Source organism: Malaclemys terrapin, chromosome 2 (assembly GCF_027887155.1).
Source record: "Malaclemys terrapin pileata isolate rMalTer1 chromosome 2, rMalTer1.hap1, whole genome shotgun sequence".
Taxonomy (NCBI): domain Eukaryota; kingdom Metazoa; phylum Chordata; order Testudines; family Emydidae; genus Malaclemys; species Malaclemys terrapin.
In genome coordinates, this window is record NC_071506.1 from 177,299,540 (window position 1) to 177,326,471 (window position 26,932).

The 26,932-nt window shown below is 42.4% G+C and overlaps 1 protein-coding gene across 4 annotated transcripts in view; it reads left to right on the top strand.

Moving 5' to 3' along the window:
• PTPN3 (protein tyrosine phosphatase non-receptor type 3) overlaps nt 1-26,932 on the top strand; it is a 287,151-nt gene that overhangs the window by 76,942 nt on the left and 183,277 nt on the right. For 3 of the 4 annotated variants that reach the window (XM_054018775.1, XM_054018773.1, XM_054018774.1), the window contains exons 2-4: nt 2,165-2,319; nt 26,028-26,135; nt 26,215-26,257. In XM_054018775.1, coding sequence (XP_053874750.1) covers nt 2,182-2,319; nt 26,028-26,135; nt 26,215-26,257 — 289 coding nt within the window. In that variant the 5' untranslated portion in view covers nt 2,165-2,181. Of the gene's footprint in view, nt 1-2,145; nt 2,320-26,027; nt 26,136-26,214; nt 26,258-26,932 lie in introns of those variants that run through there. The other variant, XM_054018772.1, reaches the window with a different exon arrangement.

The following is a 26,932-nucleotide window of genomic DNA, read 5'->3' on the forward strand; positions in this document are numbered from 1 at the left end:
AAGGATTTATTTTTGTATTTGTTTCACTATGATGACAAAGGAAGCATTGCCCTTTAACAGTGAAAATCAGCATGCTGGATAAGGAATTGAGTCTGACTAATTCATAAATGGGTCTTGATGTTACAAAATATTCAAACATCAACTGTAAATTTGCTAATAAAGAATAAATATTTAAGAGCTGACATAGCATATATTTAGATTTGGCAGAATTTGATTATTTAAAATAATGTCAGTGAACAATATCAATGTTTGTTTTTTTCATTTGATCAATTTAAATTTTCACAGTTGGAGGAAATTATTGAGGGGAGGGTCCGACAATGTTTAATGATGTTGAGTTAAAGTTAAAGCTTTATAATTGTTAAAAAGTAAATAGTTAACATCACATGTCAAAATATACAGAGTAAATATCCTTAAATCACACTCAGTTCTCAAACAGCATTTTTCTTACATTATCTAACTGTAAATTTTTATGATCATTGATGAAAATATTTGTAATCAATTAGTGTGTGTATGATGAAATTGACATTTACCATTAAAAAATCTAATCCTACCAAGCCCGTGTATATTTGTGTGCATGACTTTAAGGACTCAGACTTCTCTTTTGAGGATGACATTATTGTCCTAGTGTTTTAAATGTATAATATTATGCAAAAATGAATAATTACATGGCTTTCTCTACATATTAGTACGTTATGAAATTTTGCGTCTCTTGGCCGTGCTGTGCTTTTTTCCCGTGTGCTTTGTCTTGCCCCGTTTTCTCCATATTCCTTTATGCATGTTTGTTAATTGGTGAAGTCATAGGAAACTGGGATGCAACAGGTAATCATTATAGAGGAGCCCATGCAGTGTTCTGTTAACTCAGCATTTCTTTGCTAAGCAATATAACAGAATGAATGTGAATTAACTTTCATTTGTCTACTTGCTTTTAAAGCAGTGTTTGACCTATATGAAACTTCTATTAAAGTTAAACATTGATCCCTTGGACAGATGTCTGACAATTCAACCCTATTACAAGAATTTTAGTATAAAATTTAAAGTTTCTGATCTTCTTAAAAAAAAGAAAAACAAGTTGAACCTTTGGAGGAGAATTGACAAAAAGAAAATTCTGGAATGTTTCCCAGGTGGCTAATGAGGCTTCACTTTACAAGTATTCTCGTAACTAATCTCTAATAACTTTGGTAATGTTGATAATTAACCTATACAATTATCTGGTGTGTGAGTTGACAACCAGTTTTGCAATCTGTGTTGCCAGTTGGCAAACTGATGTAGTGAAGAGATTTGATTGTCTTCACTGAAATATTTACAGATTCCCTGTATGTAACTGCTTTTTTACTCCCTCCCTTGCTGTATCATATTTATTTTTTTGGTTTGTACAAACTATAAGATTGCCCGTTCTGGGTATCTTTTTTTTTTAATATTTTGAAACCAAACCTTATTTCCATCTTGGAGGTGGGGGCAGAGTGGGGGGTGTTCTCTGTAGCCATAACATCTTGGCTTCATATTGACTGAGTCTATATTTTCAATCTTATGAAAAAAATTATAATCATGTACTTTAAGAATAATCATTTGTTGCATTTCTGCAACAAAATGTTGTTTGAAAGAGTGACACAACTCTAAGCTTTCACTTAGTTTTTATTGTAGTCTAAAAAATAGTTAAATTAGTAGAATGAAACTTGGACAGAGAATGTAGAGTTTCTGCAAAGCATACTTTCAGAATATGTGTAACAAATTTATTAGAAAGGGTTTCTAAGGTCATTTTCTAAATGCTTAGATCAATCATTTTGTGTAATGTAGAGTGAGTGTACATTCCTGTTATAAAATTAAGGTAATTACATAAGACTGGTCCAAACAACTTATACTGGTTTAACTACAGTTGGTTTAAAAATTGTGCAAGCCCCTGTATGGACACACTTTCATTATAAGTGGCTTGCATAGCTAACTTTTATTAGTTTACAATTGGCCTATATAAGGGATCTGAACAGGCTTAACTAAATGGTTTTTTAAACACATTTTAGTTGAACTAGTGTAACATTTGTGTGTAATTCAGGGCCTTGCTTTGTTGTGGGGGGTTGTGTGTTTGTGTGATTCTCTGAAAAGTATGGATGAAACTGTTCTCTTTAGTGTATCTTAAGGAATGTACCAAATATGTTTTTTTGTTTTACAGGTTATTCAGCAATAGTTATGAACTCCCGGTTACGAGCATTAGGTGGGAGGATAAATAATATACGAGCATCAGAACTACCAAAAGAGAAAACCCGATCAGAGATCATCTGTAATGTCCACTTTTTGGATGGCTCAGTACAAAGCTTCAAAGTCAATGTAAGTTCTGAAGACTTTTTTTCACATTGGCTTAAAACTTGAGGTTTTCTAATTTCTATGATTCAATTATTAGCCAAATATTGTACCATGAAGTAATATTAAATCAGACCCTCTTCCCCATTCCTGCCCCTGAGTAAAATGAAGAGAGACCGTATCTTGGAATGTTACAATTTTTCCTTTCTTGTCCATTAGTCTAATTACTGCAATATTTTGTATGTTGGATCTGCAAGTCTCTAAAGTTTTTGAAGCAAATACTCTGAGACAAGTTGCACTGTACAAGATGCCTCTCAGATCAAAGCTGTTTACTAAGCACAAATCATCATTCCAAATAGCATAAACCCTTTCTAGAATTTAATACCAAACCAAAACTTAATGGAGGCATCTTATTTACTACAATATATTGAGTTAAACGCACCTTTTGGTCCTCAGTGGCAGTGTCATGCAATTGGTCTAGTTTAACTCAGACAATCTAACGTGGTTGTGATTTTATTGAATTATTTTATGCAAATCCAGACAAGTCTGTATCCCAGTTATAGGGCCAACTAAATCTCTGTCTACTTTCTGGTCTCTAAGTGCACGCACCTCACATCTTGGGTCTTTAGCTCATTTTTGCTTGTTTGGAATTTCACAATTCTGCCACTCTCAGACCTGCAGCACTTGCATACACTATCCCATGTATACCAACCGCTTATCACCTTGCAGGTTCAGTTGGGTTTCAGGCAACTGCATTTCCTCTCTTTGGGCATCTTTGACCCATAATATAGACCAACAACCTACTTAAAGAATTTTGCTTAAGCACTGGAATAAAACATTAAAGAGAGAAGGATTTTAAAACATTCTATATGCATTTCTCTCTTACCTGATATTCTACTATTTCATAATGGCATCCTAGACAGGCTTACATTCTTCAGATACCATGGTGGGTTCCTAATGGCTGAGCGTGTTTCAGTTGGTGTTCTGTCTGCCTCACTGAAATTTCCCTTTTAAACCCTGCAAGGTTGTTTTCCAAAAGATTTCTTCACATGTTCATGGGCTTTGGTCCCCCTAGTCAAACCAGTTTTATAGGCTGTCTGAGGAGAGGAGTGGGACAGAGCCATTGTCCCTAAGTCACCTTTAAGCAAAATGATTAGGTGACCATTGTGAGTCATCTCGTTGGTGCTTGGAATATTCAGACAATCCTCCTCCTTTGAGTGAAGGTCCCTATTGGATTCCACTGAGGGCTAAGTTCTCTGCCTGAAAAAGAACCTCATGGGTACCGCAATTAGGCAACAGTCAGATCCTGGCAGGTGAACCCCCCCCCCCGTACATTGGTCTGAACAATCTAAGAGTGCTCCCCCTATTGCAGCGCCTCTATCAGGCTCCATCAGTAACAGTGCTATAAACACCACGCCAAGGCCTAGCCATGAGCCACGAAAGCTTGCACATAAGCATGGCAGTAAGTTTTCCTCCAGATCCAAGAAACATGGTGCACCATCCACGAGTTCTGACCATAGAGGAACGATGCATTCCAATGCCCATGAGAATGACAAAAGGCTGCACGGTTTGCTGGATCTGCTGGTCCCAGTTCCAGAACCATGTACCCCTTCTGCTTTGGCTCCCCCGGTGTCCCGTGAATTTTCAGTTCTGAGACCGATCCCTTTACCAGTCCTGTTTCTGTCCATAGACTGGGTACCATTGACTCCAGGGAGACTTGGAAGTGCTCCCAGACTGCATAAACAGTTTGCTCTGGAAAGAGAGAGGTCTCTGCGTGTTCCATTGCAGTCACCTGTTCAGAGGGCCCCATGTCCTGTGTTAGATCTACCATCTGCTGGCCATACCTCTTTAATGCATCCCATTCTGATGGCTCCGTTGGCACCACCATGTGTGCAGGGCTCCAGTTGCTCTGAGACTGAGGATTTGGATGTTTGACATGGTCCGGACCGTTTCCGTTCTGGAGACATGACTACCTCAGGGTTGTGGTGGCACTGTGGCAGTTTCCTTCTTTACTGCAGCCAAGGAGCACAGGTATCCGGCTCCTTGGGCACTGATGCAACTGCAGCAGGGTCAACCAGGTTGGCCATATTGGAGCTCATGGCCCTCAATATTTGACTTCGGAACCATCTTGTTCAGCATGGGAGGATTCTCCTGTATCGCCATCTGATCCTTCATTGAGTAGATGCTCGGAACTGGGGTTATACGATGCACCAGTCAGCCTGGTGCCGACGGATCCAGAGAGATTCCCTTCATTGTCCCTAGATGTGGCTGTCATCAACACCCTCTTTCCCACCAGAGGACTATTGTCAGTTTCAAGAGCTATTATGAAGGATAGACAATGCTCTTGAGATCCCACTAGAAGAGGTGCAGGATGGTCAGCACTGGTTACTAGACATTAATCTGCATGCATCAGTACAGGCAACGGTGGCTTTACCAATCAACTATGCCATTCTTCAACCACCATGCACCATATGGCATACCCCAGGCACATGCACCCCCACCCCAAAGGGGACTGACAAAAGGTACTATGTCCCCACAAAGCATTTGAGTTTTTATTCTCACACCCTCCACCTAACTCCCTGGTGATCCAGGCTGTGTCGGAGTGGACCAAACAGCAGCATCCACACTCCAGCCTGACACACAAGGAGGGCAAGAGACTGGACCTTATGGCTCGAAAGGTCTCCTCAACTGGACTGTGGTTCCAGATCTCTAACTACTTGACACTTACGGCCAAGTATGACTTTATAAACTATGGATGGATGGCAGAGCTTGCAGATAGATTACCTCAGTAGGATCATTCCTGATTCCAAACAGTTTTACACGAAGGCAAGTTGGTCACCAGGTTAATACTTCAGGCTGCATTTGATTCAGCAGACATGTCCTCCTGAGTATTGGCTGGAGTCGTCATGAGGGGGGAATCCTGGTTACATTCCTCATGTTTCCCTGGAGAGGTACAAAATACAATTGAAGACTTTCCCTTTGGTGAATCACAGCTCTTCAAACAAAAGACTGATGATTCCTTACTGAAAGACTCTAAAGCCACCTTACAATATACTAGCTCCAAAGTGAAAATTTTATCACCTGACACCTACATAACTCCACACTTACCATCAATGAGCCTCCTCAGAAATGGCCTAAGGTACACAGAACCCATCTGCCTGTTCCGGCAATGCAGACCTCTGGACAACACACTTAGTCATTGTGAAAAATGCGACTAGAGAGTCGTCAATCACTCCATACACCAACACTCCTACAAACCACCCCTTTTAGGGGTTGTTTCAAATTCTTTTGCCAGCATAGAGAGCAACAACAACGGACAAGTGGGTCCTGGACGTTATTCAACACAGCTGTACCATTGAATCTATTGTGCATCTCTGCCCTGATCCCTTCTCCAGGATCACTGTCCTGACAATATTCTTTACCTAGAGGTGGACTCCCTTCTGCAGGAGGAATGGTGAAACTACCCCCTGCAGCCTTTCAGGGCACAGGGTTCTACTCCAACTACTTCCTGGTACCCAAGAAGAAAGGGGGATGGAGACCAACCTTGGATCTCCAACACTTCAACCATTCGATTCACAAGCCAAAATTCCTCATGGTTACGCTTGCGGCCATCATTTCTTCATTAGAAAAAGGCACGTGGTTTACGGCTTTCTGTATGCAAGATGCCAACTTCTATATCTACATACCTCTGACTCACAGGCAGTTCCTGATGTTCAAGATGGACCATTGACACTTGGACTTACCGCTTCCCCTGAGAGCCTTCACAAAGCGTTTCTCTGTGGTAGCGACTCACCTCTGATGTCAAGGAGTCCTTGTCTTCCCCATCTCAACCTTTCCAGACTACTGTTCCAATTTCCAGGAGTCTGATTTGTCGTGCATACGCCAAGTCTCACCTCACTTAAAAACAACTGGCTTACAAATTCAGACCTAAAAATACAAGTGTGTCAGAGCACACTATTACTGAAAAATTGCTTACTTTCTCATTATTACCATATAATTATAAAATAAATTAGGGGCTGTCAAGCGAGTAAAAAAATTAATCGTGATTAATCGCATGATTAAAAAAATTAAGCTTCATATGTCCCTTCATGCTTCAACCAAAATTCCAGAGGACATGTGTCCATGCTGATGACAGATTCAGCTCGACAACAATCCAAAGCAGTGCGGACCAATATATATTCATTTTCATTCTCTGATTCAGATGCCACCAGCAAAAGGTTAATTTTCATTTTTGGTGGTTCGGGTTCTGTAGTTTCTGCTTCGGAGTGTTGCTCTTTTAAGACTTCTGAAAGCATGCTCCACACCTCGTCCCTCTCAGATTTTGGAAGGCACTTCAGATACTGAAACTTTGGGTCAGGTGCTGTAGCGATCTTTAGAAATCTCTCATTGGTACCTTCTTTGCTTTTTGTCAAATCTGCAGCAAAAGTGTTCTTAAAACCAACATGTGCTGAGTTATGAGCCGAGATTTCTATAACATGAAATATATGGCAGAATGTGGGTAAAACAGAGCTGGAGACATACAATTCTAACCCAAGGCATTCAGTCACAAATTTAATTAACACATTATTTTTTAATGAGCATCATCAGCATGGAATCATGCCTCTGGAATGGGGGCCGAAGCATGAAGGGGCATATGAATGTTTAGCATATCTGGCACGTAAAGACCTTGCAATGCTGGCTACAAAAGTCCCATGTGAACACCTGTTCTAACTTTCTGGTGACATTGTAAATAAGAACGGGGCAGCATTATCTCCCATAAATATAAACAAACTTGTTTGTCTTAGCAATTGGCTGAACCAGAAATAAGACTGAGTGGACTTGTTTTTGTTGTTGTTGTTGTTGCATAACTGCACTAAAAAACAAAACGACATTTGTAAGTTGCACTCTCACGATAAAGACATTGCGCTACAGGACATGTATAAGGTGAATTGAAAAAATACTATTTCTTTTGTTTTTTACAGTGCTAATATTTGTAATAAAAATAATGTGCGCACTGTGCACTTTGTATTCTGTCTTGTAATAGAAATCAATATATTTGAAAATGTAGAAAAATATCCAAAAATATTTAATACATTTCAATTGGTATTCTATTGTTTAACAGTGCGATTAAAATGGCAATTAATCGTAATTAATTTTTTAAACTGCGATTAATTTTTTTGAGTTAATCACATGAGCTAACTGCAATTAATGGACAGCCCTAAAATAAATCAATTGAATATAAATATTGTACTTCCATTTCAGTGTACTGCATAGTATATAGAGCAAAATAAACAAATACTTGTATGACATTTTACTTTGCACTGACTTCTCTAGTGCATTTTATGTAGCTTGTTGTAAAAAGAGGCAAATATCTAGATGAGTTGATGTACCCCCTGGAAGGCTTCTGCGTACCCCCAGGGATGTACGTACCTTTGGTTGACAACCACTGATCTAGATGACTGGCTACTGGCAATGCAATCCAAGGAGGAAGCTTGAGAATCAATGTCCCAGCTTCTTCTCCTCCTCTCATCCCTAGTGGTGATGAGCATCAACAACGAAAAATCGACTTTGCACTCTACATTGTCCCTGGAATTCATAGGCACATGCATCAACATGGGCTCGGCACGGGCTTATCTGCCAAGGGACAGGTTTCAGAGCCTACTGGACCAGATCAACCCTTCGGTCTCAGCCAGGACCTATCCGTCCCTCCTAGAGCACATGGCAGTATGTATGTACATCCCGTCCTTCACTTGTCTGTGCCTTGCTGCCTACAACTATGGTTGCGAAGTGTCTACTCCTCTATGCACCAACCCATGGAAATCATACTCAATGTACCACTGGAGGTAATCACATCACTTTGAGGGTGGATAGGCTCGCTACGAGTCTGCTCCAGGATGCCCTTCCTTCCATCCTCGCCGAGTAAGAGTCGTAACGGATGTGTCACTCACAGGCATGGGCGCCCACATAGGAGATCACATGACACAAGGCACCTGAACTGTGTGAGAAGCCAGGATGCACATAAACATACTGGAACTTCGGGCTGTATGCAAAGCGTGCCGCTACTATTTTGCCTTCCATCTAAGGATCTCAAAGCATTTTACACATTGATGAATTAAACCTAAGTGCATATGTGATGCAGGAAGTACCATGTTACAGATGAGAAAAATAGAGTTGGAGAGGTTACTTGACTTGCAAAAAGTCACAGATAATCTGTCGAAGCCAAGAGTGAAACTAAGCTCTAGATGCAGAAAACTTTTTTTTTTTTCAATTGGTGACTTTCAGGTCCCAGGGTTTACAGGGCTGGCAGTTAAAAGAGAACCATCGTTTTACTTGACAAGGGAACAGTTTTTAGATGGATTCTTTGAGAGGCAATAAACATGGAATTTCATGTGTGATTTCTTTATTTTTAGTAATTTCTGCATAGCAGCACTTAAGAATCAAAGACACTCTGACCCATTCTGGGCCTGGGAAGATCATTCCCCTACCATACATTTTTGTGTGATTACATACAATTTCACCAGTACTAAATCTTCACAAAGAAGAGAAACATTCTTTTGAATGTCTCCAGCCAAGAGCAGCTAGAGCTTGACTGCAGTTTCAGAATGGTTTTGGCAAACCTTGATTGCAGATAAACGGCACCAGTTTGAAGAGACCTTAAGTGGCCATTCTTCCCCTTGGAAAACAACTTCTCCTTTTCATCTTACAGCAACTTCATTATAAATAAGTGGATCTGTTAGTGTTCCAAATGTATAAATTGGGCCCGTATTTGGTTTTCCTTTCTAGATGCAAGAGTTCTCACAAGATACTAGCAGTAGAACTGCACCTTAATGATCTTGGGAACTCCCTGTTCTGCCAGCTATTATTTTTTGGTGCCTCTGTTTATGCTACATCAGGTGATTTGTTTCATTATTTCCTTCTGCTTTTAACTACCTTGTAATGATAAAGTAGCTAAACCACATGTATATTAGCAGCCCAGCAGTGTGAAACTTTCCCAGTCATTCATTCTTGACATGTCTCATGGGATTGCCTTATCTGTCAACCTACAATAAGCCCATCTTGGCACATACCCTCGCTGAGCCTCTGAAAAATGAAAAAAAAAAATTGCAACTGTTGAAAACCAATTGCAGTAGAGATTAGATCTGCACTGTAAATAGAACCAAGAATTTGCATAACTTTTAATTAAAAATAGACCTACATGAGAATTAAAACTACATATGTTGGACACAAATATAAACTTTTGGCAGTGTATTCAGATTAAAAGAACAAACTGATAAAATGCATATATTTTGATTGCATCTCTTTTGGAGGATTATGGGATGCTTGATTTCCTCTCAGTGGCATGCCACCACTTTTGTCTTCTTTCATAATATACTATCCGGAGCAGGGGACTGGACAGTCTATATTCTGATGCAACCAGTCATGCAGTATTTGCAGGTTGCCTCCCTGACTTTATGTGGAGGAATGATGGAGAGTGAAAAATCTGAGATGGGAGTCTTACTTGCTGCACAAAATGCAACCACTTCTAATTTTCAGTAGTAGCACTAAGCAGGATATACCACAATATTCATGTTGCAAATCAAATACTTGTAGATTTAAAGATGCTTTAAAATGTATTAATTTTGAGTGAGAAACTTAAGTTAAAGTTGAAAAATCAGTCTCAAGCACCTAAAAATGTCAAAAAACTGTGGTTATGTCCTCCTGAATGGGGTCTTAGAAGGCTCTCTGAGGCTCAGCCAAGTTTTGACTGAATTCTTTGCTTTGTATCCTCAATATTCTTTAAATAGTTTCTTTATATGGAATTCCTTATGGCTTTTAAAAAGAAAAAGAAAGAAACCAAGTCCACCACATTCCATATTTGCTAAACAGCAGAAGAAATACTCTGTATTTTGTAGTATGTACAATCCACGAGGCAGAAACCTCTCTGATTCCAGGCACACCATAATATGGAAGAAAGCAGAATTCCTTTAGTGCCCTGTCTTCCCCATGCACTTTCTCGAATCATAGAAGAAAAGCATAACACTGCCTATGAACTTTCCTAAACTGAATATGTATGTGCAGATATGCTGACAGACTTAGATCGCATCACAACCCAATGCACAAACACTTCCAAACCCTTAGCTTTCACAAAGCACAACCAATTTTCATTAAACCATTTAAAGGCATGTTTGTAATATACAGAAGCTATATCCCTGCAAAATTCCAAGTTCTTATCTGCTACTTATACACTGGAGCTCCTTTAGCAAGAAATGCAGTATTTTTTCACTCTTAAAGCTTCAAAATAGCCAACTATTTTGGTTACAATTTTTCAAAAGGATTCAGACTTGAGAGAACACTACGAAATTTCAGCCAGAAAGGTAAATAATTAAAAAAGTATAAGTCACTGAAGTTGACCCTTAATTTTGCACAAATGTTTTCATATTATCTGTGAGTATTGCTAAACTTAGATATCTTAATTGTATCTTTATTTTATAGCCTTTTGTAAATACAAAGAAATGTCTGAGTTTTTACAATCAGTGTATGGTATTGATACTTTTTGTTTACTAGCTTTTTAAAAGAATGAACATCACATGGGACTCATAGACTTTAAGGTCAGAAGGGACCACTAGTCTGACCTCCTGCACAATGCAGGCCACAGAATCTCACCCACCCATTCCTGTATCAACCCCCTAATCTATGTCTGAGCTATTGAAGTCCTCAACTTCTGGTTTAAAGGCTTCAAGGTGCAGAGAATCCTCCAGCAAGTGACCTGTGCCCCATGCTGTAGAGGAAGGAGAAAAACCCCAGGGCCTCTGCCAATCTGCCCTGGATGAAAATTCCTTCCCGACCCCAAATATGGCGATCAGCTAAACCCTGAGCATGTGGGCAAGACTCACCAGTCAGACACCCAGGAAAGAATTTTCTGTAGTAACTCAGATTCCACCCTATCTAGTGTCCCATCACAGGCCATTGGGCATATTTACTGCTAATAGTCAAAGATCAATTAATTGCCAAAATTAGGCTGTCCCATTATACCATCCCTTCCATAAACTTATCAAGCTTAGTCTTGAAGCCAGATATGTCTTTTGCCTCCACTGCTCCCCTTGGAAGGCTATTCCAGAACTTCACTCCTCTGATGGTTAGAAACCTTCATCTAATTTCAAGTCTAAACTTCCTGATGGCCAGTTTATATCCATTTCTTTTGTCCACACTGGTACTGAGCTTAAATAATTCCTCTCCCTCCCTGGTATTTATCCCTCTGATATATTTAGAGAGAGCAATCATATCACCCCTCAGCCTTCTTTTGGTTAGGCTCAACAAGCCAAGCTCTTTGAGTCCCCTTTCATAAGACAGGCTTTCCATTCCTCGGATCATCCTAGTAACCCTTCTCTGTACTTGTTCTAGTTTGAATTCATCCTTCTTAAACATGGGAGACCAGAACTGCACACAATATTCCAGATGAGGTCTCACCAGTACCTTGTATAATGGTACTAACACCTCCTTATCTCTACTGGAAATACCTCGCCTGATGCATCCCAAGACCGCATTAGCTTTTTTCACAGCCATATCACATTGGCGGCTCATAGTCATCCTGTGATCAACCAATACTCCGAGGTCCTTCTCCTCCTCTGTTACTTCCAAGTGATGCGTCCCCAGTTTATAACAAAAATTCTTGTTGTTAATCCCTAAATGCATGACCTTTCACTTTTCACTATTAAATTTCATCCTATTACTATTACTCCAGTTTACAAGGTCATCCAGATCTACCTGTAGGATATCCCGGTCCCTCTCTGTATTGGCAATACCTCCCAGCTTTGTGTCATCCGCAAACTTTATTAGCACATTCCCACTTTTTGTGCCAAGGTAAGTAATAAAAAGATTAAATAAGATTGGTCCCAAAACCGATCCCTGAGGAACTCCACTGGTAACCTCCTTCCAGCCTGACAGTTCACCTTTCAGTATGACCCATTGTAGTCTCCCCTTTAACCATTTCCTTATCCACCTTTCAATTTTCATATTGATCCCCATCTTTTCCAATTTAGCTAATAATTCCCCATGTGGAACTGTACCAAATTCCTTACTGAAATCGAGGTAAATTAGATCCTCTGCATTTCTTTTGTCTAAAAAATCTGTTACATTTTCCCAAAATGTCTTTCTTTGAGAAGGTAAGTCACATTAAATCTGACATCCTGAAATGTGAAAGAATATCAGTTGGCCAAGGATTCAGAACAAAAAAAGGTAACCAAGTCAGATCCATGAAGCAATGTCTTGATGGGAAAATTGTTTCACTAAAGTAATAAAGACTAAGGCCATGTCTGCACTACAAAGTTAAGTCAACTTCATGTAAGTCGACATCGAGCCTCTGATTTAAGCAAGTCAATCTTGCGTATCCACACTACGCTCATTGTGTTGGCGGAGTGCATCCTCACTAGCAGTGCTTGCATCAACACATGGAGCACTGCACTGTGGGTAGCTGGAAGACCTAGAGCAGAGCAATTCACAGTTGCTGGCAACAGTTATGCATCACCTTGATACGGCCGAGCAGCGTTTATGGGCTCAGGAAACAAGCACTGACTGGTGGGGCTCATGCTGCCATATACAGGCAGCCTGGACAGCAGTAAGGACTGGTTCAACCATAGGCTGAGCAAGTGAGGAATGGTGGTGGAATGTGCCTTTGGATGTTTAAAAGGTCGCTGGCATTGTTTGCTTACTAGGTTAGACCTCAGTGAAAGCAATATCCCCATTGTTATTGCTGCCTGCTGTGTGCTCCATAATATCTGTGAAATAAAGGGAGAAAAGTTTCCGTTGGAGTGGGGTTTTTAAGGCAGATCACCTGGCAGCCAATTTTGCACAGCCAGATACCAGGGCAATAAGAAGAGCACATTGATGGGCTCTGTGTCTTCGTGAGGCTTTGAAAACCAGTTTCAGCAATGAGCCAAAGTAATGTGACACTTATCTGTGTTGTTCCTTACCAAACTGTCCCCTCCTTTGCATTTTCTCCTGTGTAAACTCCACCCCCACCAACTACTATGTGTTTAATGAATAAAGAGCCTTTTCCCCTCCATCCGTTAAGTTTTATTATGCACACAAACATACAGAGACAGCAAAGAAAAGTAAGATAACCTGGGGCACAAGGGCTGATGATACTGGGGGGTGTGTGTGTGGGGGAAACAAGGAAAGCTTGCTTACGATGCACTGCAGTAACAATCAAAGGTGTGGGAATGGGCACCTTCTGGTCCTAGTACCTTCCCCTGGTGTTGAGTGCAAGGGATGTCAAACTCCTCCTCTCCTCCCCCTCCCCCCGCTTCATATAGGATATTTGGGGGAGGAGGATGTAAAATTGGGCAGTGATGGCAGCAGGTTCAGCATAGGCTGCGAGGAACATCCAGCTGCCTTTCTTGAACCTCAACCAGATGCCTCAACATGTCTGATTGCTCCTTCATAATCCACAGTATCTCTTCCTGCGTGGCACGCTCTTGTTCCCTGCATGATCTCCTGTCCTCCCTGTCCATGTCCATGTTCTCAGACAGTGTGATCCTCCATGCTCTGAGCTCCGTCTTGTCACTCGGAGGCACGCATTAACTCATTGAACATGTCCTCCCAAGTCTTCTTTTTCCACCTTCTAATCTGGGGAAGTCTCTGTCCTGGTGTGGAAAATCTGCCAACAGACAAGGTTTCAGCTACAAGGAATGCAAAGCACCAGGGTAGCATTGACAGTGCATACATTGTTTCTAGTGCAAGGTTAATTTTTTTTATAAAAAAAAACCCACCCCTCAAAACACTTCACTGCAAGCCACAACGTAATCAAAACCACTGGCTATTGCAAGAGTTGGTTTGCTGCTCCAGCCACAGTGAGTAAGGCCACGAGGCATGGGCGAGAGGTCTTGTCCTGCTGCTTTTGTGAAGACATCTTTGGGATCACAGGTTGAAACTTGAGAAAAGCCTCCTTTCCCCTAGCAACCTGGATGGTGCTTGAGGACAAGCACCAGTGTAAAGCCCCCCAAATAGTTTGTTTTTTTACAAAAGCGGCACTGGGTTGGAGGGAGGGGGAAGGGAGATATACAGGAAGTCACCCTCCCCCCCTCTTTTTTTTCTTTCAGTGCTGCTTGCAATACACATGATCCCTTCCAACCACAACCACAGCACATTTGGAAAAGCCTGGTTGTGTGACCCAGATTTCACCAAACGGGGCTGATTACTTGTTGAATTGTTTGCGGTTTAAGGGCTAGCATTCAAAACTTCTCCCGTTTCCCTTAGGTGACTCTATACAATATAACTCTCCTGAAGGTAACAGAGGCTGCAAGGGAGCAGATGCTGCAAGCATCTTGGTACAGACCTGGTCCTTGTGCTGCAATGATGCCAGCAGAGTTAATACTGGAGTGGCATGGGAAAGTGTCCTACTGTGGTGGACAAAATAAGGTAGCCTTTCCCAGAAATCTTTTGCAGAGGATTGCAGAGTACCTCCATGAAAGCTTCCTAGGGATTTCCATGGAGGATTTCCAGGCCATCCCCGTGCACATAAACAGTCTTTTTCGGAGCGCACCCTCTGTGTAGCTGCTGTGGCCACTGATACCCACTACACCTATTTTTTTTGTTCAGATTAAACATAAAAAAGAAGAGCATGTAACCCCTACAGTTTAATTGGAAATGTGTACTCACCAGAGGTGCCTTCCGCGGGATCACGCTCCACCGCCAGCTGGTCCAGTGAAGGGATGGGGGCTCCAGGGTTAGAAACCGTTCTTGGCTGACTGGGAGAATGGATCCTCCACTTGCCTACCTCAAATTATCTTCCTCCTACTCCTCGTCAACAATGTCCTCCTCGTTGTTGCTCGAGGTTGCCCGGGGTTCCTGGGGAGGTATCCCCAGAGCGTTTTGGGGGTGGTAGTGGTGGGGTCGCGGCTGAGAATTGCATGCAGCGCCTCATAAAAACAGTGTGTCTGTGGGGCAGAACTCATGAATGACTGTTTGCCTCCCTTGTCTTCTGGTACGCTTGCCGAAGCTCCTTTATTTTCACATGGCTTTGGTGTGCGTCCCTGGTGTAGCCCTTCTCCCACATTCCCACGCAATCTTGGCATGGATGTCAGTGTTTCTTCTGCTGGATCTGAGCTTTTCCTGCAGACTCTTCTCTTCACACAGCAATAAGATCCACAGCCTCCTGTGTACTCCATGCTGGAGCACGTTTGCAGCCTTCAGTGTCCATGATCAGCTGTGCTGGCGAGCTCTCCACACTGAATAAACAGGAAATGAAAATTCAAAAGTTCCTGGGCCTTTAATAGAGGAGTGGCTGTTTGCTGTGTACCTGGCTGACGTGCAGTGGAGTTGAAAGTGCTCTTCAGAGCAGTCACAACAGAGCACTGTGAGACACCTCCTGGAGGTCAATTCATTCGAATTACACAACGCGGTGTCTACACTAGCCCCATGTCGACCCGTGGATGTCAAATCAAGCGCTACTCCTCTTATGGAGGTGGAGTACAGCAGTTGACTTTACAGGCCACTTAGTTTGGCGGAAGTGATTTGGTAGTGTAGACACATGCATTATTAGATTGACTTAACGCGGCTTATGTCGACTTAAGTTTCTAGTGTAGACCAGGCCTGAATTGACTGTGGTGGTTTGATTGTGCAGAGTAAAAACATACTTGCTTTTTTTGTTTTGTTTTTTGTTTGTTGTGTTTGCCAGATTTCTGGAATGACCATGGATTTAAATTACTTTTCAGTCATTGACCATGAGTGAAACAGAACTAACCATGTTTTGATTCCTGCAACTAACAACCAAACTGAGGTTGGAGCTTTCTCAGTATAGGAAGTGGCTCAGAAGGTAAAGCATGTCTGGAAGTCAGTGTAGGTTCCAAAATCTAGTTATCTAGGAACTGATGTCTCCTTGGAAGAATCCGCAGATCTAGAGATCACACATTGAAAACTTGCAACTTAATTCAGTGATGGGGTCAGTGGCGGGCATATTTAAACGAAGAGAACATTAAAACAAACTGAATAAGCACATTAGGGTATTTTTTTGCTCGTGATCAGTGAAATATTCAGCATTAGCCTACAAACTCTTTTTCACAGCTAGAGCTCCTGTTTCAGTCTGTCTGCATTATCAGGTAAGAGAGGAGGAGATCATATAAAAACTTGTTCTCAGGCAGAAGTGGACAAGGCAGCTCTTCATTTGACATTCCATTAAATTAATCCGCTTTTGTTTACTTTATGTTTAGATGTCATATAAACAATATTTGTCAAAATCCTGTTAAAATACATGTAAAAATATGCACGCGTGTGCACACACACCCCATTTCTCCAAATGAAATCAATAGGAATGATTTGAGCCTCTGGCTTCCAGATGCTGGGACTAGACGACAAGGGGATGGTTCACTTGATAATTGCTCTGGTCTGTTCATTCCCTCTGAAACATCTGGCATTGGCCACTGTTGGAAGACAGGATACTGGGCTAGATGGACCATTGATCTGACCCAGTGTGGGCCATTCTTATGCTGTTACAATTTTCTTCTTGTCCTAGTATACTTTAAAACTGCAGAAAAGTTGAGACCCAGAGATATTTCACAGCTAATACTTATTTTGAATTTGAATGTATTTATCATGAGCATACTGCTGAAATAGCTGCAGAGATCTACTAATAGCATTTTAAAATGGAGCTGAGATACGTAACATCTTCAAATGTCGTTTTGGGAGACTGTGTTGTTCCCCCCCATCCCCTGTTTGCAGTTATGAAGTCCCAGAAAGTGAATTCAGGCACCCTTCTTTATTCAACTGGTGAACTTTTGAATTTTGTGAAACCAACAGGGAGTCTGTGATCTATTTCCTTTTCATCAGATAAAATGGAATAGATTTCCTCGCTTTCCTAGTGACTGGATCGGTAGATACCTGGATAGTTGAAACTCAAGAGTCTCAGAACCAGTCAGAATAAGAGAAAGGTAGTGTTCGGCAGGGCAAGTAGCTTGAGTAACAGTACAGAACTTCCCTCTTATCTGAAGGTGTCTGCTGGACTGTCACGTTCAGGATTGTTGGTATTCTTACTAGACATGTTACTCTAGAATTCTCAGATACTAAGAGTGACCACAAATTCAGCCTTTCAGATGTAGACTTCCTCACAGTCACCTATGCCTTTGTTACTTGAAGGCTTTGCCTAGTATAGCTTGTTGTACCTGAGACTTACCTTGAAGGCATCTCAGAAGCTTTAATCAGTATAGATTGTGGTTATCCATCTTTTTGAGTAGCTCAGATGGCAAGAACACACACATCTATGCCCCCAAATGACCGTGGCTGTCATTTCCCTTATAGATGAAAGTCAAGGTTACCTATATGTGCTGAAATGATCTCTTCCCTCTGCTCCATCATGACACTTGCATCCATCTGGAACACTGTCTGTCCAAAGGATAGAAGCGAATTCAAACCAGTGGCAGGAAATTCTCTCCCTTCAGAAGTACCTCTGAAACCAAGTGTGGTATAGGATACTCTGTTTTAAAAGTATTCCCAGATTTTTTGCAAACCACAGGTTTTCACTCTTAGGAGGTTGGGTGGTTCTTTCCCTGTCCTTCAAGTTCAAAACAATATGATGGAATGGGATCACTGTGCATATGCTATGCTATGGTATTGGGGGAAAATACCACTTTTATTATTCTAAGTCATGCAAAATGCACTCATGATGCTGAGCTCTTTTATAAATGTTTATATAGCAATAATATACATTCCCTCTGCAACTTTGGTGTAAAAATAACTAGAGTTTTCCTTTTAAATGTTTCATTAGCAAATGGGAGCAAACGGGTGGTACTAGAAAGAAAGTTGTGGCTCTATGGTTTTAACTCACTGGTTCATATGCTTGTCAGAAATTACTATATTTAGGCTCAGAAGGATCAGATTTTTATTGGTAAATGTCCGTTTCACCATACACACACACACACATTGTTGAAAAGATATTTCTATTGATAATTAAAATTTACATATAGGCAAAGAAGAAAAATTTCTACTTGAGAACGTATTAGAGTTTGACTTATGGGTATTTACTTTGTATATTTTGATATATGATGACAATTTGTGTTTCAATGGTTATAAAGCTTTAACTTTTTGAATCTCAACGTCTACTAGCATTAAATAATTGTCTGACCCCTCCATAATTTCCATAACTATGAAAATGTAATCAATAAAATGGAAAGAAATTCTCAAAACCCATAATATTTGTGCACCTGTGAATATTTAAATAAATAAATATAGAAAAAATTTATAACACTAAATGTTGATATTATCTGATGAACTTGTGTAAAAAATAAATATATATATATATAATATATATATTGAATTCTGCCAAGCCTGACTATGTTGGAAGTTTGTACCTCTGGACTTTTACAGGTGAGAGACTTGCAGAAAAGCATTTAAACTTGCTTTTTCGTGTAAAAAGAGTTGTCTATATTACTTTCTCTCTTTTGTGGTATTGTTTCTAATCTAAGCTGCCCTTTTCTGAATCTGTTTTTTGGAACTGTGATTTTTCTTTTAAACTGGTCATTTTTTAAACAAAGCATTCCTTGTGAAAGTCAAACTTATCAAGCATTAATAACTTAAGAATAACTTCCCTTGAAAGCCAAGTGGCAAGTGATGTTTCTCTATTCCCCTGGTATCCACAGAGATGGCTGTCAAATCAGAGTTGACTCTGCCTGTTGAGCATCTTGGAATCTTTTTTGACATGCATTTACATGTAAACCTAAAGACCATAAATAGTCTCTGAGAGTTAGTGCTTGCTACTCAGCCAAGCAAGGCTGAGTGTCTTAGTGCTTTAGTACACATTTTTAACTTATTTTTCTTGAGTAGACCAAGATCTATAAAACAAGGTTTAGAGGATGTTTGAATCAGAATGAAATTGATTTCATTTGTGTACTTGAATTTTTTTATTTCAGCAATATCAGAAAAATCTTGTTAATCAATAGCTGGGTATATTTTGAGAATCAATTCTCTAGTCATTTTTTTTTCCCCCAGTAAGACTAAAGTCAGGTTTTTCACTGAGGTTGTTGGGTTGTTATGGCATACAGTTTCAGCTGCACAAGGAACTTTGAGATGCCTTAAACTTTACCCCACAGTTTTTCAGAGAAGGGCATTGTCATGACACATCTACAGTAATGTTGTAATTTATAATAGTGGCAAAGACATCTGCCATGCAAAGGCTGTTTTTTGTCATCTTGTGTGTTGTCCCAGGGAATACACATTTTAATTTGTTAAATAGGATTGTAAGATCTTCAGTGCTGGAACTTTCCTTGTAGGAAATACTGAGTAAGATTATGGCACTTATTGTGCTGAGTCTTATTGCAGTAGCTGCACCTTTGTGGTCTATTCTTTCGTTTGTTTTTCCTCAATTTTATCTTCTGTATATATTTTTGTATTGTCCCCTACCCTTCTCTCCTTTTGTTTCCATCCTCCACTTGGTCTTCACATCCCGTCATTTTGATTATGGCAAGGATTTTTCATGCCATTCCAAGCAGCCCAATAGCCCATTTTCCCGTTCAGGAAGCATTTCATAGGCTTCTCTCTAGAGTCATTCATTATCATATGGACAGCAGACCCTTGTGGAGAGAATTGCTGTGTGGCCTTATCTGGGTGAAGGAACACAGAATGGCTGGTCATATACTGATGCTTGATTGCAGATTTAACTCTGGAGAGGTCTCTGTGCACCTTGTAGGAATCTGGTGTGTCTGTTAGAAAGGCAGGCACATGTCATGATGCAAGCACTGATGGGGAACTGAGGCACATGTTTAGTCATTCATTCAAGGTTGCACAGAGTGCCAAACATAGCCAGGAACTGGACTAGTTGGGGGTAAGGGGCTGTGAAAGCGGTATAAATTAAGGTGCGTGGGCCTTGAACAACACATGGCAGGATTGCAAGGGAGCACGCAATGGGTGTTATTTTTTCTGAAGTGAGGCTCAATTTTCAAAAGAAAATACCATTATAGAACTGTGACTTTGGTAGAAAGTGAGGTTAGGGCTGTCATGGGGGAGAAGAAGAGGAAGGTGTAGAGCAGTGGTTTTCAAACTTTTTTTCTGGTGACCCAGTTGAAGAAAATTGTTGATGTCTGCGACCCAATGGAGCTGGGGCTGAGGGGTTTGGGGTGTGGACAGGGGCTCAGGGCTGGGGCAGGGGATTGAGGTGTGGGTGGGGGTCAGGGCTCTGGGCTGGGAGTGCAGGCTCTGGGGTGGGGCCGGGGACGAGGGGTTTGGGGTGCAGGAGGGGGCTCCAAGTTTCGGGGGGGTCCGGGCTGGGGCAGGGGATCGGGGTACAGGCTTACGTCCGGCGGCTCCCGGTCAGTGGTGCAGCCAGAGTGCAGAGACAAGCTTCCCGCCTGTCCTGGCACTGCATCCCACTGCACCGGAAGGTCCAGCCTCCTAGGCGGAGGCACACAAGCAGCTCCGTGCGGCTCTCGCCCACAGGCACTGCTGCGCCCCCAGCTCCCATTAGTCAGTTCTAGGCCAATGGGAGTGTGGAGCCGGTGCTCAGTGTGCGGGCAGCACGTGGAGCCTCATGGCCCTCGGCCTAGGAGCCAGATCTGCTGCTGGCTACTTCTGGGGCACAGCGCAGTGTCAGAACAGGTAGGGACTATTAGTTTTTACTGGCCAGCCACCAGAGTCCCTGGATGCTGAGCAAGGCGACCCAGTGCCCAGGACTGGGTCGTGACCTGAAACTTTGAAAACCATTGGTGTAGAGTGTTGCACTGTGCTGTTAAACTATCACCCAGAAGAGACTGCATTTACGGTAATTTATTGGTGAGGGATATACATGTGTATATAATAAATTCCATATCGTAAGTTCTTTGGGGTAGGGACTATCATTTTCTATATGTCTATACGGCAACGAGCACAATATGGCCCCAGCCTACTTAGCCTCTAGGCACTAGTGAATATAAATATTAAAGAATATATTTAGAGAACTTGTAATCGAAGTCGAAGACAATAGCATTGTGCCCTCTAAGAAGCTAGAGGATTTTGAGTTTGTCAGCTCTACAATTATCCACATAAATCTGGAAAGTAATTCTAATAAGTGTCAGAGGAGGAAAGTAGGTGCATGGTGGAAATGTTTTGACTGTGGCAGTCCTATGTTTAATAAATCTGCCAAGTTTGTATCAATGAGGTTAAATTCAGGAGGGACCTTTTTAATGGAGGTGACTATTGTGAACACTTGTTATGAAGTGGTTAAACTGAAAAGAATGTCCACTGCCAGGTATTAAATTCTTGATAGTAATCTGAAGTGTGTGTGTGTGTGTGTAAAAGATGAGGTGGCCTGCATTTTAATGCCAGAATAAGTAGGAATTTTGAAAACGCTTCATCTCTGTAGAAAAATGTTTACATCTCCTAATATTGATTTCTCCTATATTAGGATACCCTTTTTAAATGCGAGTTTTAGGAAAGGTTTCTGCGATCACAAATACGTTGTTTCATGTGGAGTGCCCATAACTTTATTCTCTACCTATTGGATACCTTATGGCCTAATCATTACACTAGGGCATTGGGGGTTAGGAGAACTGAATTCTACTTCAAACGCAACTCATTACAGTCATCTTGTTGCTTCTGTTTCCTCCCATGTAAAATGGGGATAAAAATACCTACCTTTATAAAGTACTTGGCACTTGATGGTATACTTCATCAGAGGATCTCAAAGTATGATGTGGCAAAGACTGGTCTACACTAAAAACTTGGCCAGCATAGCAATGTCAGTTAGGGTATGATTTATTTTTGGGAGCGGTGGGAGAATTAGGGGGAGACTTTATGCTGGTCAAAGCTGTAGTGTAGAAATAGTTGCGCTGGCATAAAATGGTTTTGCCAGTACACCTTATTTCACTCAACAAGCCTATATAAACTGCAATGAAAAAAGCACTTTTTAGCTGGCATAGCTGTGTCTACAGCTGTGTGTGGGGGGGAGGGATAGCTCAGTGGTTTGAGCATTGGACTGCTAAACCCAGGGTTGTGAGTTCAATCCTTGAGGGGGCCGTTTAGGGATCTGGGACAAAAATCTGTATGGGGATTGGTCCTGCTTTGAGCAGGGGGTTGGACTAGATGACCTCCTGAGGTCCCTTCCAGCCCTGATATTCTATGATTCTATGATTCTACATTAGAAGGGTCTTTGTCAGAAGGAGCTTACAATCTAGTATAACACCAGAGATGACAGATGGTTGCTAACAAGCAGGAGAGTACAAGGAAACAATGAGACAATATTGGTCACAATAGGCAGTGGTCTCGGCACACTAGTGGCCCAAATGTTAAGTTTTTTATAGGCATTAGTGAAAACAAGACTTTTTTGGAGGGATTTAAAGGTGGATAATGAGGTAGCTTTGGGGATGATTATGGGGAGCTCCTCCCAAGCAGGAGGGGTAGCATGAAGGTGCTTGTTTTAAAATATAATAAGGTGGCAATGGAGGCTGCCATCATGGGATGACTGGAGACATGAGACAACATCTTGGTAGTGAAAGAGAAATGATTGGGAGGGTGGGATAGGACATGAAGCTTACATTTGAAGTGATAGAGGGTGCAAAGAGAGAGGTGAATAGTCAAAGTGACAGGTTAGGAGAAATCTTTGTAGCGGTGTTCTGAATGGATATTATGAGTGGGGCAAGATTATCAAGACAGAAGAGGATGTTGCAGTAACTCAAACATGAGATGGTGAGAGCCTGGACAAGAATTTTAGCTGGGTGGATGGATAGGAAAGACCGCATCTTAGAATGTTATGCAGAGAAAAAATGGCAAAATTTAGATATAGCCTGGATGGGACGACTTCATGCGAGGTTCAAGTTGAAGATGACAACCGAGATATGGACCTGAGCAATGGGCAGGCTGTGGTGGTGTCTGCAGTGAGAAAGGAGGTAGTGCCTGGGAGAGGGACTGAGATGAAGGGCTCTGTTTTAGCCTTGTTGAGCTTGAGCTGACAGCCTATATTGCCTCTAAGCTGTGCGGCTGCACGGCAGGCTATCAAGGGCCGTCAGGTGGGGTGAGGTGCTCCTCCCCCGGTCCAGCCCAGCCCCACCGGAGCTGTTGCTGCTGGGGTGAGGCGCCCAGCCCTGCCCTGCCGGAGCAGCCGTGGAGAGGCTCCCCTACCCCAGTCCAGCCCAGCCCTGCCCCACCGGAACTGCTCTGGCCATGGAGAGGCGCCTCTCCCCCAGCCGAGCCCCACTGGAGTTGACGTGGCTGGGGAGAGGCGCCTCTCACCTGGCCCTGATCTGCTGCAGCAAGCCTACTCTCCAAACCCCTCCTCCCTTGCCCCCCCCCGGAGCCCTCACCCCTGAACCCCAGCCCTGAGCCCCCTCCTGCACCCCAAGCATCCCCAGTCCTATCCCAGAGCCTTCATCCCCAGCCGGAGCCCTCACCCCCCCACACCCTCTGCCCCAGCCCTGAGCTCCCTCCTGCACCCTGAACTCCTGCCCCAGCCCTGAGCCCCCTCCACCATGAACCCCTCATCCCCAGCCCCAACCCAGAGCCTTCACCCCCCCCAGCCAGAGCCCTCACTCCCCCGCACCTCAATTCTCTGCCGCAGCCTTGAGCCCCCTCCCACACGCCGAATCCCTCAGCCCCACCGCCACTACACATCACATCCATATTGGTGTACATAAAATTCTTTCCGCACATGGATGTAAAAAATTAGACAGAATACTGCTGACAGCTATATATCTATGAGGAGATGTCAGAGGCAGGATGAGATGTCTAATGTAGAGAGGTAGATCTGTGAGTCATCAGCATAGAGATAGTGGTTGAATTTCTGTTTGGGGTTGAAATTACTGGGAGATAAAATGTAAAGGGAGAAGAAAAGGGGACCAAGGACATAGACACAGAAAGGTAGATGAGAAGGATACTCCGAAAGATACCTTGAGACTCTCTGACTTGATTTTTCAGAAGTTCTGATCACTCACTGTGACCCAAGGTCCTCTAGATGCCACCTGGCATTCTTTGGGTCTAGTATTTACATACTAGTTCACTAAAAAGTGTAATGTAAGATCTCTACAGAAAGCCTGTGTCCCGCTGGTCATCATAATCTTTGGGAAATGTATGTGCAGATTATATGTAAGGCGTTTCTGATGGATGAGCGGCTGGGGAATGCCCAGACGACTTGGGGGTTGGGGTGAATCTATCTGCAAAGGGACGATACAGTCTGCATAGTCTGAGAGGGGAGGGTTGTGTTGCCTGTGGCTGGTGGAGTCAGGAACTGACCCCTGGCAGGCACTGACAAGGCTTCCTCACGCTAAGGGCAGGTGGTAGTGAGGTGCATCATAACTCGGGGTACTGCTGGGAAGCATCACACTCACAACTGCAGAAGTCAGTGGGAGCTGTGCTTGAACATATTAAAGTGATATCTAATAATAAGTACTCTGAAATATCAGGTCCTAGGCATCTCAAATTGAGCACCAACAATTAGTGGATACTTTTCACCTCTGTGCCTCAGTTTGCCATTTGTAAAATGGGACTAATTCTATCCCCTCACTTCACCTAAAAAAAATTAATGTTTGTGAAGCATTCAGATACTGTAGTGATGAGTGCCATAGATAAGTATATGGGGAAATCCATAATTGTCTTCAGAGCAGAGTTTGACTAGTATGCAGAAGAAAAGGCCTGGGCATACATTGAATAATGAGAATCAAAAATATTGAGTAGTTTCTTATTAATGTAGCACCATCCTGTGGTGCATTTGCCCTGGGCCCATGAGGTGATGGGGCCCAACCAGCAGAAACCACTCCACCTATAGGCAGCCTAGTGGCCCGCTCAACCAAGCTGCTGGGGGAGGGCTCCTGCCCCTTCCTCAAGGGCTCTGAGAAGTAGGAAGCGATCCCCAGATGGGCTGCTGGGGAAGCACTCCCTTGGCCCCTCTGTAGCTACTTCTTGCCCCTGGCCCCCCAGTGCAAGTAAGATTGTGACTGAGCGGCTTGGGGCTGCTCCTGATGGCACTGCCAGGGCTTCAGCCCACACCTACCGCTCCAGTCCCCGTGAGCCTCACTGCCTGGAAAGCCTCCCGCTGCCACTTTAGATTCACTGTGCGACCACTGCTTCAGCAGTGAGGAGTTCATCCAGAAAGGTGCAGGAGGCGGACTGAGGGTTGGAGTGAGTTGCTGGAGGCCAAGCAGAGTATGTGGGCTAGGGGTGTGTGCTGGGGGTGAGGAATATGGGGGGGCCGTGTGGGGAATTCAGGCTGGGATGCAGAGTGTGAGGACTTGAGTGGCAGACATCCAGCTCCCCTTGTGGTTGAGCTGAGTGGCAGCAGGGGAAGGGTGGCAGGGAGCAGATGGGGAGCAGGACCCCTGCCCCAGGCAGTAGAGGGTAAGGTGGCGGCTGGGGGAGGATTGCAGGGGGTGACTGGGGTCCCCAGGTACCCACCCTGGAGAATGAGGAGGCTGGGAGAGGGGACCCCTCACCTGTTCTTGCACCAGGGCACTCTGGGGCCTTGTTATGCCACTGACATCATCCATCCTGTGCACTGAATGAGGCAGGGGTCCTGGAGAACAAATAGTATGTGATCATTTTATTAAAGACTGTATCACTATGCGTTCACCAGGAGGGCAGAATTAAGGTTGTATAGACAACCTAAATTCTGATACTTCTGAACTTTTGAGTACGACTTTGGCAACCTTAAGCATGTTATTTTAGCGAGAGATTATTCACTTTAATGTACTCTATGTCTAATGATCTCTGTTCTGAGAAACTTTTAACCATTTTATTTATATACTAAATTTTATAACCAATTTTTCCGTTTAGATTTTTAATTAAAAACAAAAGAGTGTGCATTTCATTTATGGAGTGTTCTTTGTTTTCAGAAACAAGATACTGGTCAGGTTTTGTTGGATATGGCCTATAACCACTTGGGTGTGACAGAGAAGGAATATTTTGGTTTACAACAAAGTGAAGAGTCAGTAGATTCCCCTGTAAGTATAGTGTTAAATTTAAAAAAACTATATTTTAAAAGTTCTTTTAAAAAAAATCATCTAATTTTTCATTTCACAGCGATGGCTCGAATCAAGCAAACCTGTTAGAAAACAGCTTAAAGGTAAGATACTTTACGTAAAAATCTAACTTTTTCTGGCCTGAATTCCTCTTCTACCTATATCGTTGATTAGAAGAAACACAATTCTGAACTTCACTTTTGGGCATTAACAGTAGACGTTTTGGCAAAACTTCCCACAGTTCTTACTACTGGTTAAGCTTCAGTAGTGGTAGCTGCTCCAATGTAGATTAGACACTGTAGGTAACCAACATTACCACTCTGTCCTCTAGCTCTGGTCTGAGCAAAGTTCGACAACACAGTAGTGAAAATAGTAGCTGTCTGGTGACCTCTGTACATTACTGTTCCCAATAATGTCAGCAGTAGAGGGGAGAGTAAGTAGTTGATGGGGTAAGAGTGTAATGGTTTCAAATATTTCAGGTAAAGCTCTTAGTCTGGCCAGAGTGGAGCAAAATTAGTCTCTAGTGTTTGAACTCAGTCTTTAAACAAAAAAAAATTACAGGGCATAATTATTTTTAGCATGAACTATTTATAAACAACTTCTGGTAACAATTTTTTACTCAGTGCAGATGTAGTCAAAGCTATATAATCACTAGTGAAGTTGAAACATAAATTCTGTTTTTGATCTCCTGATTCTAGCTCATTTGGTAGCTTGTGTGTGATTTTAAATAAGGTTAAAAGTTAGTTATGCACAATAATTGTTAAAGCTTTGTTACTGTT